This window comes from Tamandua tetradactyla, chromosome 1 (genome assembly GCF_023851605.1).
Source record: "Tamandua tetradactyla isolate mTamTet1 chromosome 1, mTamTet1.pri, whole genome shotgun sequence".
Lineage (NCBI taxonomy): Eukaryota > Metazoa > Chordata > Mammalia > Pilosa > Myrmecophagidae > Tamandua > Tamandua tetradactyla.
Window position 1 is genome coordinate 108,839,899 of NC_135327.1, and position 18,070 is coordinate 108,857,968.

General features: G+C 38.1%; 1 protein-coding gene across 2 annotated transcripts in view; it reads left to right on the forward strand.

The window, feature by feature from the left end:
* The first annotated feature begins 452 nt into the window (after positions 1–452).
* AGMO (alkylglycerol monooxygenase) overlaps positions 453–18,070 on the forward strand; it is a 338,562-nt gene continuing 320,944 nt past the window's right edge. For both annotated transcript variants that reach the window (XM_077163065.1, XM_077163063.1), the window contains exons 1-3: positions 453–736; positions 2,132–2,262; positions 9,279–9,430. In XM_077163065.1, the coding sequence (XP_077019180.1) occupies positions 611–736; positions 2,132–2,262; positions 9,279–9,430 (409 nt within the window). In that variant the 5' untranslated portion in view covers positions 453–610. The remainder of the gene's footprint in view (positions 737–2,131; positions 2,263–9,278; positions 9,431–18,070) is intronic.

An 18,070-nucleotide genomic window follows, 5' to 3' on the forward strand; every position in this document is an offset into this window, starting at 1 on the left:
CAGCCAGTACTATATATCCAGTGCTAGCTGACTTTCAAACTAAGTATTCTTCAGTGAGATTGGAGCACTCTGTCCTCTTAGGAAATATGACTCTGGGGAGAGACTACAAATTGGAATGCAATGTGAATTTCCAAAGAGAAAAAAATGAATATTCCTCATGTGATTTGACCCTTGAATTCCTGCTTACTTTTTCACAGTGAACTTTTACCGATGCTATCACTTTCATTTTTTCCCTTTCCAAGGCAGTGCATTTTATTTGCTTTTTTTTTTTTCCAGTGATAAGTTAGTTCAGCTATAGTCCAATTGAACTTTGCTCCCTTGATTTGGGCATGACAGGCTAGTGCTCCGCTCCCCCACCCCACCCCCCGCCTATGCACTATGCTTCTGGGAGAGTACCCACTGAACTCTGGACTCACTCTTGACCCCTATGTTTTCTTGTCTTCTTAGGCAGAATTTGCTATTGGTCAAGCTCTCTGTGGAGCTTTGTTTCTAGCTCTGTTCTCTGACAAAGGCCTTATTCTGTGCTGCACAGCTCATCCTCCTTGTTCATTCTCTGGCTTCAACCATTGAATCATAAATATTCTCCAGCTGGGAACCAAAAAGGGCTGAGATGAAGAGCCCGGGAGCCCAACAGGATGTTTCGGTTTCCCAGGGAATTCGCATGATGTTTTACATGATGAAGCCCAATGAAACGTCATTCCAAGCCCTAGAAGAGGTGCCTGATTACGTAAAAGAGGTGAGACTAAATGGGAAGAGGCTACCCTTGCTTTACCTTAATAAGAATGAAGTAAACATATCCTGGGGTTTTGTTCACTTTCTTCAAATTGTTAAATCCTAGCAAAAATAATTCTGCTTCTTAAAGATATGGAACAAATGTAGAATTTCTACCTGATTTGAATTTCTGTACTGTATCCACAGCCATCTTCTTCTATAAATTTCCCCCCTTATGTGTCGGAATGTGATAAACCTTTAAAAAAATTTCCTAGACATGATGGCATTACACATTTGTCTATTGGGAGCTCAATGTCAAACACCCCATCAGTAAACTTCATAACAATTTTGGTTTTCAAACAGTTAACTTAGGCACTATCTCCCAAGAAAATATTTCTTCTTTAGTTTGGTAGAACAGTCCTGTGGAATGAAGTATCGTACTGAATGAGTCCAACTCTGACTTCCCAAGTTTGAACTTGTACCAAGTTTTCTTTGAAACTAAAGTGTTCAGAGGCACTTTTCACTTTTGGTTCCTGGCTATGATTGGAAGTGGAAATATCCAGAATTAGAACTTGAATACTGAAGTTCCCCACCCTGTCAAAGTTGTTTCTCCAGCACTTACTAGCTCAGGCCAGAAATAGAAAAAAAATGACATCAGAGAAAATGTTCTTGGGAGTTCAGTTTAGACAACTTGAAAACTCAAGATCAGCTCTAAGATGAATGAAGCCCACAGTTTTTTCAGGAGTTGATATTGCTCTTTCTTCCTGATTTTCTTAAAGAAGATGTGGATTTATAATTCATTATTATTTATTTTGAAACAAAACCTAAAATACAGTACTAGACCATCAGTAGCGGAGCCTTTCAAACAAAGTTAAAGCTGAATAAATAAAATCTAAATGGCTGTTGAAACAAATATTTTCAATTCCCTTAGGTCTCTGAAATAATCTACTCCTTGCTTCTATGGTTTCATTTTCATCATTAAAATTTGAGTAATGCTAACTTGAAAAACTAAATTGTATGCATCCTTCAGGAAGACTTCATAAAGCGGGTCTACTTTTGGTCACATGTGGATGATCAGCATCCAATTATTTAACTTAAGTTTAAATTTTGTTTTTAGATATAAGTTGGATCATGTCCCTGCTAATCTTATTTTCCTGGCACAGTGATCACAGTTATATCTATGCTTATGCTTCCTGTCCAAACTGTATGACAGAATTTGAGCACATGTGTAGAATGTGTCCCAAATAATTAGACTTGTTTTTCCCATTGTGTAGGAAATGTTCCTCTAGGATAGGTGCATTCCATCTCCTGCTATGAGATTCCACTCTGGGTCTCCCACTTCTGGAATGACTGATCAGGAAATATGGAAGAATTTCATACTGAGCATAATAACATTTCTTCTCTGCAATTTCCTTTCCAGGCAACTCCATTTTTCATTTCCTTGATACTGCTTGAATTGGTTTTCAGCTGGATTCACAAAGGAAAACTTCCAGGTCAACTGGATGATGCTTTAACATCGATATCAGCTGGTGTTTTTTCTCGGCTTCCACGGTGAGCTAGATGCTTAACAGTACTGAATGAATGAAGTAAAGTTCCCCAAACATGAGGGAAAAAGAATCTATTTACATGAGGGAAAAGAGTCTATTTACATGAGGGAAAAGAGTCTATTTACATAAAGAATTCAGTTCCTGTCTTTACTTTAAAATCTATATTTTGTTTATCCTGGATTATTTTTGCATTCATTTAAAAAATATATTGTTCTAAGTGTTATTTATTTAGACTAATGTGGTTATTGATACCCCACTGATACCGGCACTAAAATTTGTGCTGAAGGTAAGTGACTCAGTTGCCTTAACCCTTTTTCCAGCCTGAATTATGAACTAGTTTTCTTTTGGAAATTTTATTTTGCCTCAGTCAATTTACATAGAGTGGGGTGCAACCATTCCCCAGTCCAGGTCACCCAAATCTCTGGGTTGCTACAATGGTTTCTTAAACTGGTGCCCTGTCTTCAGGGCTATTATGCTTGCCCGCTATATATTTCTATAATGTGAATGTGGCAGAAACTCTCCACCAGTTCCATGTATGCCTGGGAACAACGTACAAAATCCTTTCATGACCTACAGAGGCCTCTGTCTGTCCAGCTTTGCCTCTGATCCCTTCACTCTCCTTCCATTGTTGGATTCCATCCATCTTCTACTGCTTACCATTGCCCAGATCTTCACTCATCCTTCTCTCTGCCTGGTTTCATCCTGTGGCCAACTTGGATTCATTTCTTTCATCAACGCATAGATGGCATAATCTTCAAGATTATGCCAAACTTGTTCTCCCCACAACATGGTAGGCACCGCTTCTCTACCCTACCACAGAATCGTGTTTTTACCCCAGATATCAAAACTTTCAGATGGCAAAATACAATTTTACTGTTTTAAGAGCTTTACTTGTGACAAGTGTTCAGTGCTTTGGAATGTTTCTCTGAACCATGCAATGGGAAACCAAGATGGATTTATTAAAATGAAATCATCTTTATAAGAACTCTGAAAAATTATTCACCTGGTTACACATTGCAGTCAGAATCAGAGAATAATAATATTTGAAGTTATTTGCACCCATTTCCAGATTACCCTAAATAAGAATTTACATTTTCATAGTTCCTTCTATTTCATATCTCCCTTGAATAGAAAGGAACAACAAATACATTGGCCACAATCCTATTGAAAAATACTCAGGTGCTTACTGTACCTAATTCTTAGAAAGTTAAGTGCATAGACTTATCAAAGTTGGTCAGTTGATGAACTTCAAAAGTAACTTGGTGACTGAGAAGTACACCACAGGGGCAAATATGGGTCACACATTTTGCTGAGTTGGAATGAATTTATTAAGAACTCAGGGTGGCAGCAAGTTGAATAAGTGCTTCACCTTTACTTTTACTTTTTCAAATTTGACTTTGGCTACAAGTGAAGTTAGTTTTGTTCTCTTATCACAACACTGTAAGTACTGAACATAGAAGCTATCTCCAGCACAATATTTTTGTTTAGCAAAATGTGTGACAAGAACAAGGTATCAAGACGTTTACCAAGAATAATGACAAATATCTTTTTGCAATAAAACAACGAATAAAAGAATTAGGGAGAGAGAGTGAATGGGGGCTTGGGGTGGGAGGAGAAAGAAAAACAAACCAGTCCTTCAAGGGCTAGCACATGCAGTTCTTTTCTTTCACATCCACTCCCCATAACACTCTTTAAGCTAACACAAACTGTTAACTCGGTTGCCCTCTGAGAGAAAGGTAAAAGGTTATGAACTTGCATTTGAAGGACATTTTTCTCAAGTTGTATTTTGAACCAGGACAGCAAATTGCTCCTTTCTTTCTTGCAGGTGTGAACAGCAGTTACCAATTATGAAATGTGGGTAATTATGTTAGTTTTGAAAAGGATTTGATGTCTCAAAGCCTTTTATGTGAAAGAGGTCAGTGAAGCAAATGATCTGAAAATGCAGTTTTAAGAATATTTTGGTGTATTTGTGTTTTGCTGTTAACAACAACAATAACAAGCTGGTGTAAGCAGAGAAGGAAAGCCGATCCTCAGGGTCCATTCCATCCAATCCCCTTACAGCAAGGACAGAAACCCTTAAAACCATATTTTAGTGGCAGCCACAGCATCAAGGGGAATCCCGGATGCAAATCATTACCAGCTGAGGGCGGCGGCCGGCGGAGCCGCGCTGCTCGCGACCTCTCCGGGGCTCATTGCACTTGCTCCAATTGCAGAGGGCTGACTCCTCCCATGGGGTGCGCGAGTGCAGGCGATGTGGTAGTCTCTCCTTTCAGAATCCGTTGTGAGGAATTAAACTTTGGGTAATAATCCCAAATATACCTGTGACCTCTGAAAAAAGAACTGAAAATCAAAGTGAAACCCTGAACGTATTTTTCCACTTCACCATTCATGTAATGGGAATGCTGCGCGCAGGCTTTGAGGAAAAACAGTGTTTGTTCCCGGATCTCAATTTCATTATTAGACAAAGTTTGAAGTATCTTAAAGATTAATAGCAAACTCACACATGTAGGTGGGAAAGACACATGCTGTATCCTTAGAGTCTGTGTGTAAGGGAAAACGGTAGTCATGGATGAGTTTATATCATCTTTACAAACCTGCTTTTGACACACCATTTAATCAGCTGCTGAAGTTATAGACAGATACTTCTATTCATCAAAGTTAAACATAGTGTATCATATGTAGACAATGGTCCTCTCGATCAATTATTTGCATATGTGACCATAAAGAATTAGACTTGACTTATCGAAACCTTTATTAAATTTATTATTTTTTTAATGTGAAATATACTGCCACTGACTTAAATGCCAACGAGTGAAAAATAGTCACATCTCTTTTTGTTCCTACTTGTTTAAGCAGAATTCAACTTCTAATCCCTCATTAGAAATCCGGGATCTCGATTTGTTACTTCCTTCCAGTGTTTCTGCTTCCATAAATTGCATCCTCCCCAGAGAAGTTTTATTCCTGATATAAATATCTACAGTATGTTTATTTTTAATGGGTTCATTTATTCTGTTGAAACAGCAGATTATAAATCAAATTGCAATAGGTTGGAGGGATAATTTAAGTAGGCAAATTTTCAAATAAGTTGGGGACACTCCACTTTTAATACACATTATGGGTCACTGCCAATTTTTACTATACAGCTAGCTGCACAACTTTCAACCATACATGTGCAGTTTTACTGGCCATGCCTGCCATGGAATTTTCCATTCCTGACAAGAAAGTTTCAATTTGTTAAAAAAAAAAAAAAGAAAAGAAAATCACTTAAAGAGGAGGAAATTAAACTTCTTTGAAATACTTTTGATTCCAGGGGGTGGAACTGAAGAGTAAAGGAAAATTGTGTACTGGACTTTTACACAATGCTTTTAGCATTGTAGTCCACACTGTTTGGCAACGTCAGATTTCTAACAAATGAGGTTAGCCTGTCATTTTGGATGACGACTTTAATAAACAGTTATTCATTGTCTAAAAAAGAAGTATGCTAATTCATGTAATATTAAAGTGCTAATCTGTTATTAATTGAAAAGTTAATTTTTTGTTTTATTAGTATTATTTTTATTAATTATTTTTATACTTAGGAAGTTAGCAAAAGAAAACTCCATGTGAGGAAAATCTATTTTTGAAATGTATCGGTTTGTTCACTTTATTTGTTAAAGAGAATGATTCATTTCACCTTAACTTGTACCTTAGGAGCCTTATAAACAAGCTTTGCCTTTACTATTGTGTAAATTCAGGAACTTCTAGGAGACTAAGCTTTCATAAAGAATGCAAGTTTCCTTGTGCTCATTTGCCTGGGCTTGTGTACGCACTCAATAGAGCAATATATTTTCCTGCAAAATAAAGAATGTGGAAAATGTAGTTCTTAAAAAAAAATCTACCTCAGTGTGTTTATTAAAAATATGGTTGTTTTAAAAAGAAGTTCAATTATGTGATTATTTCATAAGTACAGTATTTTGCAGTGAGAGATGGTAGTGCAAATGTTATGTCTCCAGAAGATAATGGCTGTATTAGTTATCTTGTTATTAGTGAGCAAATATCAACATTCCACTAGATGGAGCAAAAGTGGCAGTAGCTTTTTAGATGAGCAGTGTGAGTTTCTGCATCAGGTTTAAGAGATTTTGAAATAAAAACATAAATAAGAAAATTTCTGAGAAAAATCAGCATACAGAATTCAAAAGGAAATTTATAACTACCTGAAATGTTAAGGATAGTTATAATGATCTCATTTAAATGTCAACTTCTTTTCTGAGTCATAAGATTATTAGAGCAAAAATACATCTGATTTATTTCCTTCAATTTTGCTTAATTTGGCTTAATCAGACAGTACACACAGATATAAGGACAGTTAGGAAATGGTATAAATTGGCATCTGTCTGTGAGTAATGGGCCAATAATTCTACCTACACTGAAATTTGCTTTGAAATTTTAACAGTATTACATCAGATTTCACTTGTTTTCTTAATGGTTAGAACAAAACCAATCTGGAGAACTAGATAATGTTAGCATCCATTCAGCCTGATGCTATAAGGGCTTGTTTCCCTCGAGAGTCTGAAAGCTAAAGCAGCAGCCCTGTCACCACTTTTCTGTTTTAGGTGATGAGTAAATTTGAACTGAAATGCCTTTGTAAATTAGTCAGTTTTGTAATTCTCAATTCCCAAAGAACACTTATACTAATTTAAGAAGTATTTTTAAATCTTGGCGTTATAACTGAATTTAAGTTTTTAAAACTCTGGGAGCCCGTTACTGGAGGAGCAGCTCAGTATTCTACCTACTTCTTACGGTAACTGAACACTGGCAAGACACATTTCTCATGTTGAGAGAAAGTGTCTATATTAAATATATTAAGAATCATTCCACCTAGTTGGAAAAATATGCTACCTTTCATTTGCTAAAAGATACACATCAGATCCAGGAGAAAACCACTATTGGGAATTATGAAGAAAATAAGGCGATGGGAGAAAAGTGTATAGATTGTTGGTTAGAGGAGTCTACCGTCTCTTCGTATTTGGATCACTTTCTTGGTCTCCCATTCAAACTTAATGATTAAAAGAATCTAGTATTTGGAAATGCAAAGCCCTGTGCTTCCCAGTATGCCAACTCTGCACAAGAAAATAAGCTCACTATGTACACACTTATTATATATTTTTCTTCCTACGGGAAGGGGTTTAGAGAGTGTAAGTTTGAATTCCGGAGTGTAGAGTCATATGCTGGCGGGGAAGGGAAGGGAGCGAAGGAATTGGGAGGAAAAAGAGGAAGGAGCTTTGGTTTATGATTCAAGGTCTGGTGGGAACATTTCTGAAAATGTAGGTGCTATTTCCTGCAATCAAGGGCTTTCCAGAGCTTGATAATCATTTCCCAGCTGTATCACTTTGGCGAATTGATTTTAGTTGTGGGCACTGTATGGCTGGTTTTTTGCATTTATAATGGAAGAGGATCATATTCATCCTGCTGATAGAAAGCAGGGAATATAATTCCCACAGCTTCTCCCTACATTCCCTTCACCTTGAGGAAAGTTTGCCTTCGTGCTAAAGTGTGAAGAAAGCCTTGACTGCAGTATGTCAGGCATATTTCAGCTCGATTTGTGTCAACCCTAATAAGTGAGTTGACAGAGTAATAAATTGGGTGTCTGCTCAAGATCTGGCACCTGTACAGGAAAGAAAAAAAAAGTATTTCATTTGCAGGCAGGTTCTCTTTGTTTTACAAATGGGGGTTTTTCAGGGACTCTTTTTCTTTTATTGAAGTCTTAGTATCGGAATGCCTGTATCGGCTGTTGCTGGGACTGACAAGGAAGATAACTTAAAAAAGAATACTGAACTGATGGAACTTTCAGGAAGCAAGGGATAATGTTTATCCTGTTCGCTCATGTGTCATCAGTGTCTAGTGACATATCTGGCAACAAGTAGCCTCTTAAAGTGAATTTGTTGAATGACTGAATAAATTCATGAATGGATGTACTTTGACAGCATATGCTAGGGGTTACACAAGAAGCTGTAGGTTATCTCAAGTTTCTGTTGCATTTTCTAAGTTTTCATTTTTCTTTCTGGATCAGTTTTTTTGAGACTTGTGGCTCTCAACGGGGGGCAATTTTGCCCCCACCCCCACCCCCACCCCCAGGAGACATTTCAATATCTGGAAACCTTCTTGATTGTCACAATTGGACTGAGGAGCAGTGCTGCTGGTTTCCAGCACATATAGGCCAGGGAGGCTGCTAAATGTTCTACAGAAGATATGACAACCCCTCACCACAAAGAATTATCCGGCCCAGAAAGGAATAGTGTCAAGGTTGAAAAATCTCCGTTTTGGAGAAATTATTACACTGAATCATATAAAACTGATATTCACCGACTTTTCTTTACCTAAAACTTGGAATTTTATATGGCTAATCCTATACTAATATAACAAAGAGCAATATTGCACAGGACACTGACCTAGCACAAAGAATTAGCCTGTCCAAATGCCAGCAAATGAAGCTGTTCAGAAGCCCTGGTCTGAATATATAGAAGTTGACCACCAAGCTAACAGGTTGTTTGTAAAATCTTTCCTACCATGTGTTTCCCTACCATGCGAATATGGAAGGCAAGTTGTAATCCCTTTTAAAATATCTGTCATTAATATTCTAAATTTTAGATTTCCTTCATAAAGACTTTTATTGTGTTCTTCCTTAAGATTTAGAAATGACATGAAAGTAAATTGTATTTTTGTCATATTTATGTTTTGTTTGGGTTCCACGAAAATTATCTCAAGAGACATAAAAAAGGAATGGCCTCCAACTATGAAATTGAGAGTGCAAACAGCTGATATGGACGGTGCCTCTGAAACAAAGGGAGACTCCTGTGGGCCGTTTTGATACGAAGGAAATTGAGCCTCTTTGAAGGCATGATAGAGTAGTTTGAAAGTAGAAGGTCAAACAGTTTCGTTTTCACATCTGCACGTATTAAATGTAAAATGTTGTCTGAAGTGTAGCATAATTTTACATGTAAAATCTGGCATGATCATTGTTTCTAAATTTTATTTTTCCAGGCTCTTCTCCAGGAGTATCGAACTGACCAGTTACATTTATATCTGGGAGAACTACAGGCTTTTCATTTTGCCTTGGGATTCTCCATGGACTTGGTATTTTACCTTTTTAGGAGTTGACTTTGGCTACTACTGGTTCCATCGCATGGCCCACGGTAAGATGCAAATCAAGGGTTTATTGGTAATGTAGTTGGACAGGATTTAACACATAGTAGGTGATCAGTAAATATTTTTTGAATGAGTGAATGAGACAGGATTTAACACATAGTAGGTGATCAGTAAATATTTTTTGAATGAGTGAATGAATAAAATAGTATATTTAAAGTATAATAAGATTAATTTACTTAAAATTAATTGTTAAAAATATTTGCTTTGACATTTGAGTGGAAACCATCAAGTCATATTTGAAAAATATGTGAAATTAACAGAGGTACATTTATCACATTTTTTGTATCTAATTTATAAAATAAAAATTTAGAGACTTTTATTGCATTTTTGATATTGCACTGTTCTTTAGTATACTGCCTAACATCATTCTTTTTATGACATACGTGGTAGAGTCTAACTTTCACCCAATACCAGACTTCACCTGAGACTTATCAAGGCTCGTTCTGAGGAGCTCTGTAACACATGGATTCCTAGGCAATGTGTGCTGTAATATATAAGCTTCATTCCATTCCTTGGCAGTACGTCCACATTGCAAATGAAAATGCAATCATTTAGGCACTAAGCATAATGTACTTCAGTGTTAATAACAGTTTTGCAAAAATCTCTCATCTAAATGAACCCTCTTACAGCATTGGTTCACTGAATTTGCTTTTGGGGACATTTGATGGTACTTTCCAAAGAACTGTTTTGAAATGGAAAGGGAAATGGAAGAGCTGAGAAGCAAGTTCTGAACGTACATAGGGAAGTGCAAGGGTTGGTGAATGATTGTAGCGCTCAGGTGAGCAAGGAGTCTCTGAAGAGGAATACGGCATGCATGCGTCTTTCTGTAGGGAAGCGGGACAGGGTACAAGTTCTGAAAAAGTGCTGAGAGCAGAACTCAGGATTTCAGTGGGTGGTTTTGTTGCGTGGGTGAGAAGGAAGGAAGGAAAAGGAAGAGACCTGGAATAATAATAAAAATTAGCTGGGAGATGGAACAGAGAAGAGGCCTGGGGTCAGAGTGAATCCCTGAGCTGTGTGCGTAGGAGTGCATGTGGCTGTGTCTCCTTCCAGGCGGATGCAGCAAGTCGGTGAGCATCGACGAGTCTTATACTTAAAGCTGGGAAACTCTAAATGTGGCCTTATTTTTGTGACGCACTTTAAGCATATGCATTTAATGAAATTATTAAGCGTATTAATTAAAACAATTTGAAGTGAATAAGGTAAGCTAGAAAAATTATTGTGTGTGATAACCTTTGTATTTGAAAATAATAAGTCAGTTCCTGACATCATTTCCTTGTGTAAAAACGCAAGCGGTTACTGAGCACGATTAAGAATAAAATATGGTCTATGTAGTAAACTATCTGTATTTTACTTGAAAATAGCACTTTTCTCACTAAAACAAATCCATCGGTAGTCTTTCTCATTTTTAATGCAAAAAATGGGTAATGCAGAAAATATTTACACTATATTCCTTAATTTCTGAAACCTAATTTCACACTGAAGTGTACAGATGGGGTTTTCTGGGATCTCTGAAAATTTGCTTAATCTTTGAAATTCCATTATAACAAGAAACAAAGAACCAACAAAATATTATTAAATATAAAACTTTAAAAAATATGCTGGTTGTAAGTGCTCTTAGGGAATTGCAATAAAATAAAATAAAATTTGAAAAACATGGAACCAAGGCTGTTTAAGGTATGCTTCACATTAGTAAATTTTGAACCAAGTCCAGCAAAGGAGGCAGACATTAAAAAAAATCTGAAAACCTTCTGGAAAAACACTCATCACCTTCAGGCTATGAAGCCTAATCGTAAGTTCAAAGACTTTTGACTTGTGATGGAAAGCTAGTAAGAAAAAGATAAATTTTGTAGTTTAATGGGCTGACTTTCAGAATGATAGTAGTACTTAAAGTTTACATGTAAATAATAACAATGTAAAATATTAAAATGGGTTTCGAAATCTAGAAATGCACAGGGCTAACAAAATATTAGAATATCCAATATTTAAGTGTCTTGGATTACCAAGCCCAAACTGACTAATTGGAGAAATTTATTCAACTGAAAACCTTTCAACAGTTCTAAAATTCAAATTTCCATCTTAAAATATAGAAAGAAAGAAAGAAAAAAGAAACACCCTGCTTCGTTACTTAATCTTTTACTTTACTTTTGCTGCTCTCAATAAAATTATATTCAAAAAAGCATTCTACCTTTGATAATGTTAAATGTTATGAGTCTTGGAAAAGAACATAATATATGCTTAAAATATTGTTTTACATATATTTAAATTAACTCTTTAGAAATCCAAATCTTTGCTAAGGTTTTTGTTGTTATTGTTTTGTTTTGTTTTGTTTTGGCATGGGCAGGCTCCAGGAATCGAACCTGGGTCTCCAGCTGGCAGGCGAGAATTCTGTCACTGAACTACCATTGCACCGCTCTGTTGTTATTGTTTTTGTGGATACTTTATTTATTTGTATGGTTATTTATTTATTTTGCATAAATGTAGTATTTTCTCACATTAAGAAAACAGTTTAGCATTAGTGGAAATAGCTTTTCTCAAAAAACCTGAATTACCTCTGTATGCAAAAGGACAGAGGGATATATATAAATATATATGTGTATATATTTTAATATTTGAATAGTTGATTCCCTTTTCCCATGGAACACTGAGAAAAAAACTTGCTAATTATTGACTTACCCCTAAAATAAGGTAGCAAAATCATTTCCATAGAATGTTTTGATGGCTTTAGGGAGAATCATAGGATAACAAAATTAAATAAGTTATAAATTAATGAGTAGGTTTGTGAGTGCTTAATCTCCATTATAAAGAGGTGCTTCCATTTTTGTTTTGTTTTGGAACCCCCTACTAATTACACTAAATATAAGAAAGCAAGTAGCATTTTTTAAGGGAACCTTGAAAAATGAATAATTGTGTCTTTGGAGGGGATGATAATGCTGCTTCAGGGAGCTGGTAATAGACTAGGTCTTGCCTTGGGTAGTGATGATAGAAATGTATACTTTTGTAAAAATTCACTGAGTTCTATAGTCATCTATAGTCTTCAATTAAAAAGTTAAATTAATAAATACTACCTCTGGTATAATTTCCTGGTGAAATTACAAGTTTAGAACTAGGACCTTAGAAGTTTTTGTGAATGTGAACATAAACATGTCATTTTATACAGCTTTATCAATATCAGTTTCCTCATCCAGGCGTGGTGAAAGCACCAGCATGCCAGCTATTAATTATGCATTGTCAATTAATTCGTTGATCCCAATGAATTAGTTCTTAATACATCAATACTTAATACTTTTTCCTAATTGCCTCTCTGCTCCAATTCTCATTTACCCTACCTGGATGCTATGGACAGTTCTTCTTTTCCAGTTGACTTGATGTTAAGGTTTGCATTAAAGGGGGTTACTGCCAAACCAGACCAGGAGGAGAGGACTTTGCTTCTGCCTTCCAGCATCTTCTTTCCTGTGGAACTTGGCAGATTTGGGGGTGGGGGGTGGCTGGCAGTGTCCACCTCAGGGGCTTCTGAAGAGTCCCTGCTGCCACCTGGAGGTTGCTCCTGAGGACAGGCTCACAGGGCCCTCACCTGACGGGACCCTCCAGCACTGCTGCATTCATCTGGGAGCCACAACCCCTCCACATGCTTGAGCCTTACAAGTGGGGCTGAGGGGTGTCTTTTTAATTTTTATAAATGCTGCTTTTGTTCATTCTCCCTTGGTTCTAGAGGCAAGGGCTGTTCTTGCAGCTGTTATTTCCATACCACTGAGACACCTCATTCACCTCTTTGAGTTCTTAACTATCTTTTTATTAGTTAGTGAGTCTTTATATTTTATTTTCCTTATTCAAATCCTTGGCGTCACGTCTGTCTCCTGACTGAATCCTGACCAATAGTCAGTTTCCCCACATCTTATATAGTATCATAAATTAGAAACCACGTGACTATGCCTTTTACTATTCCATTCTGGGTATTCATTACTCATTTAGGCCACAATATAATTTAGTTAAGTTCTTAAATGAGAACCTTCATAGGTAAAATTGTTAAAATAAGCAATCTCTAAAATCCCCTTCAACTTGAGTTCTTCTACTCATCAAGCATACATCAAATTAATTTTCTGTTCATCTATTTCATCAACAAAGAAATCAGCAAATGCACTGATTAGAAAACTCTTTATTTTGCTGAGGTGCCCAGATAATGGTCATTGAAGAATAGCTTACTTCCGTTCAGCCACTCATGCTTCTTTTTTACAGAAACCAGAAAATACCTTTGATTTTTGTAACTCTTTGCCATATCTTGAGCATTGCTCTTTATGTTAAAAGCACACTGTGCTTTTATTCTAGTTGGATTCCTGGCAGCGAGTGCACCTTTATCTGCCCGAGCCCACCGCTCTCCCTCTAGTCTTCTCCCAGGATTTTTCTCTCGTCTTCCCCAGACCCGGGTGCATTCATCACTCAGAGCCCCTCAGAGAAAAGCCTTGACACCCCATCACCTTGCCTCTGATCTCCAGTCTTTCGTCATTACTGTCTCTTGAAAAGCACAGGGCCTATGTCCACCGTCTCCCTCCATCTCATTCCCTTCGTTCTCCATAGATGTGGTTAAATGTGTGGGTGCTGTAGGCTGGCCATCAATTCCCTTAAGAGAGCCCTCCGAACGGGCTCTTTCTTCTACAATTCATCTCTTCTTCTCACTGGTAGCTGCAGGCACCCTTAGAGTCACAGCCTAAGCTGCCCTGGAGTTCTTGGACTCTACATGTAGATTATGGAGGAAAGCCCATTCGAACGCTGCTTGGGCCCTCAGCAGGTGGCTGCAAGTTTAGATGCCCTGAGCTAGCAGCCTACATGGAAGCAGACGCTGGTGATAGAGAGTACGGGTGCCCAGCAAAGTCCTCTTTTTTTCATTTTTGAACATGAATACTAAATCCTAGTTTTTTTCAACTTAGTATTAAGATTCAAAATAATTCTAAAATGTTTCCGGGAATAGTTGGACAGATTTACATGGGTGGCGATGGCAGTGTTGTTCTGGAACTTAAAAAGCTGTGAAATGAGCAATTGAAATGAAACTTGTAAGCAGAAATGGAGTAAAGATTAATTTATGAACGTTCACTGATTTATGACTCTCCTTGGGGAGAGAGCACATACCTTATTTTTCTTTTAGCCTTAGGATGTAGGGCTCTCACCTGCTATATAGCAGCAAGAGTACTGACGTCTGAATCAAGTGATCTATGTGTGCCTCCCTGGGCAACAATTACACACACATCTTGTGATCACTCTCTCTGAGTAATCTAACCTCCTAGTTTTGCAAATATGATAAAATGACAGTATAGGAACCAAGTAAATCTTTAGTCCATGAGGGACTGAATGAATAAACCACCTGAAAGAGAGCAAGAGGGGGGCTTATGTGAAGAATTAGGGATATTCCAATGGGTACGGGAGAGAAAAACTTAAGTTTGGGGTGGCCTGCAGGATTGTTTTGAAAAATATCTAATGAAATATGGATGTAGCTAAACAAGATTTTGTTTCAAGTAAATTTATTCTAAAGGAGTATATGGAAAATCATCTATTATAAACATTTATCATGCTTTAGCAAACATAAAATATTTGTGCACATCTGGACAGGCCACCGTGGCTCAGTGGCAGAGTTCTCACTTCCCATGTCTGGGGCCCAGGTTTGATTCCAGGTGCCTGCCCATGCAAATAAAAAAAAAATCTGTTTATCTATATAGATATTTGAACACAGCCATTTTAGACAGCAAAAAAGACCATTCTGGTGGAATTATTTCCACTTTCATTTATTAAACCAGCATAATTGTGACAGAAATTAATTGTACCATATCAAAAATCACACAAAGACTGCTCTATGAAACACTGAGAGAATACCTGAAATGAAGATTCCTGGAATAATCATCAACCTTGAGATTTCTTTCTATGGTCACCAACTTTCCATTCATTCTTCCATTTCTTCATGCATTTATTTACTTCACAAATATTTAATGACCACCTACTTTGTACTGGCCCTATTCAAGGCACCTGAGATAGCTTGATCCATAGTAGATATGGCCATTGATTGTTCATTCTCCTGTGGATGACAGACATTGGCAGTGGATTACAATAGTTATAGGGGAAGCATGGTGTATTAGTTAGGGTTCTCTAGAGAAACAAAATCAACAGGAAATACTTGCAAATATAAAATTTATAGAAGTTTCTCACATAACTGTGGGAATGCAGAGTCCAAAATCTGCAAGGCAGGCTGTGAAGCTAATGATTCTGATGGAGGGTCTGGACGAACTCCACAGGGGGGGCTTGCTGGCTGAAGCAGGAAGAGAGCCTGTCTCTTCTGAATTCTCCTTAAAAGGCTTCCAGTGATTAGATTAAGAATCCCTCATTGCAGAAGAGACTCCCCTTGGCTGATTACAAATGGAATCAGCTGTGGATGCAGCTGACATGATCATGATTTAATTCTATGAAATGTCCTCATCACAACAGACAGGCCAGCACTTGCCCAACCAGACAAACAGATACCACTACTTGACCAAGTTGACACATGAACCTGACCATGACAGTCCACCCCTTGTCAACATGGCAGCTGTACATATCACCTTAAACCATACCTAATTTCTAAATAAAAAACAATAAAATACACATTTTTTCTTTCACCTAACAATACTCAACTGTCCTGCATATAGCTGGAAATACATTAAATCTCTCCAGAGTGGGTGCAAGTCCTTGGGTAATATTCATTCTTAAACTTGATATCTTACAATTTAAATAGTATAACATGAAAATAACAACATTACAGTCCTCATTTCTATAACTGATCATGTGATCATAGTTCATATTTATTAATACCTTCTTCTACTACCTGTTCCTTGTTCCCTTTACCCTCAGTAAGCACTTCAGCTGGCCATGGATGTTTGCCTAGTGGGGTGACCCAAACCTTCATTCCTGAAGTTTCAGAGCCAATGGTAGTCCTACCAGGATTGGGTTGCTGCAGTTTTCCATTGATTTTAATCACAGGGCATGGACTACTAAAAGATGTCCTAGGGGATCTCTTATATTCCAAGAAAACTTTTCTTTACCACCATTGTGTAGTTGCAGTCTTACTTCCACCTGATAGTCAGGGTCAATCATCCCAGACAATAATTTAATCCCCTTCTTGGCTTGTTTATTCAGGGGCATCAGTAGTCCAAAGTGACCAAGTGGCAGTCTTAGATTCCAGTTCAGTGGAATCATTGTTGTTTCTCCTGGTAAAAGCACTACCCTGTTTGGAACAAAAACCTGTAGAGCAGCAGAGCTCAGGGTCACAGGGACAGGAAACAAAAATTTTCCTAGTGGATCAATAAGGGTAGTAGTGAGTGGTACACTCTCATTTCCACCCCCTGGTTCCTGGACCCATGGATCCTGGCTATGGGAGAAATGGCACCATACAGTGGACGCTGATTCAGAGCTTATACAGCTTCCTGGAGAACATTACCCTTGCCCTTCAAGGTATTGCCACCTAGTTGGCACCATAATTGAATTTTCAAAAGGCCATTCCACCGTTCTATCAACCCAGCTGCTTCTGGATGATGGGGAACTTAGTAAGACCAGAGAATTCTATGAGCATGTGCCCATTCCCACACTTAATTTGCTGTGAAGTGTGTTCCTTGATCAGAAGCAATGCTGTGTGGAACACTATGATGATGGATAAGACATTCTGTAAGCCCACGGATGGTAGTTTTGGCAGAAGCATTGCGTGCAGGGAAAGCAAACCCATATCCAGAGTATGTGTCTATTCCAGTTAGAACAAATCACTGCCCCTTCCATGAAGGGAGTGGTCCAATGTAATCAACCTGTCACCACATAGCTGGCTGGTACCTCAGGGAATGGTGCCGTATCGGGGGCTGAGTGTGGTCTCTGCTGCTGGCAGATTGGACCCTCAGCAGTGGCTGTAGCTAAGTCAGTCTTGGTGAGTGGAAGTCCATGTTGCTGAGCCCATGCTTAACTTCCATCTCTACCACCATGACCACTTTGTTCATGAGCCCATTGGGCAGTGACAGGAGTTCCTGAGGAAAGGGTCACTGCTCAAAGTTCTGCCCACTGGGAGGATTTCTCCTCACCACTGTCCTTCAAGAACACCCCAGAAAGGGGTTGTAGTGCTGTCCACTTTCGGGTAGTACCTGCATATCATGCTGAAACATCTGTAAACCAGGCCCAAGTTTTCTCTTCCTCAATAAATTCACTATAAGGCACTCCTCAGGAGGCCATAACTCTGGTCTGGGAAAGAGAAGGTAATGTGGCAGGAGTGGAGACCATGGGCATTTGGGCCACTTCCTCAAGTAACTTAATTGTGCCTTGAGGACCTGCTCTGGCCCTGTCTCATACAGACTATTTCCATTTTACAATAGAATGCTGCTGTGCATGCCCAATTTTATAGCTTGGTGGGTCAGACAACACCCAGCTCATGATAGGAAACTCAGGTCTCATGGTAACTTGGTGCCCAAGGTTAAGCGTTCAGTCTCTACTAAGGTCCAGTAGCAGGCCAAAAGCTGTTTCTCAAAAGGAGAGTAGTTATCTGCAGCAGATGGTAAGGCTTTGCTCCAAAATCCTAAGGGTCTGCATTGTGATTCTCCTATAGGGGCCTGCCAAAGGCTCCAGACAGCATCTCT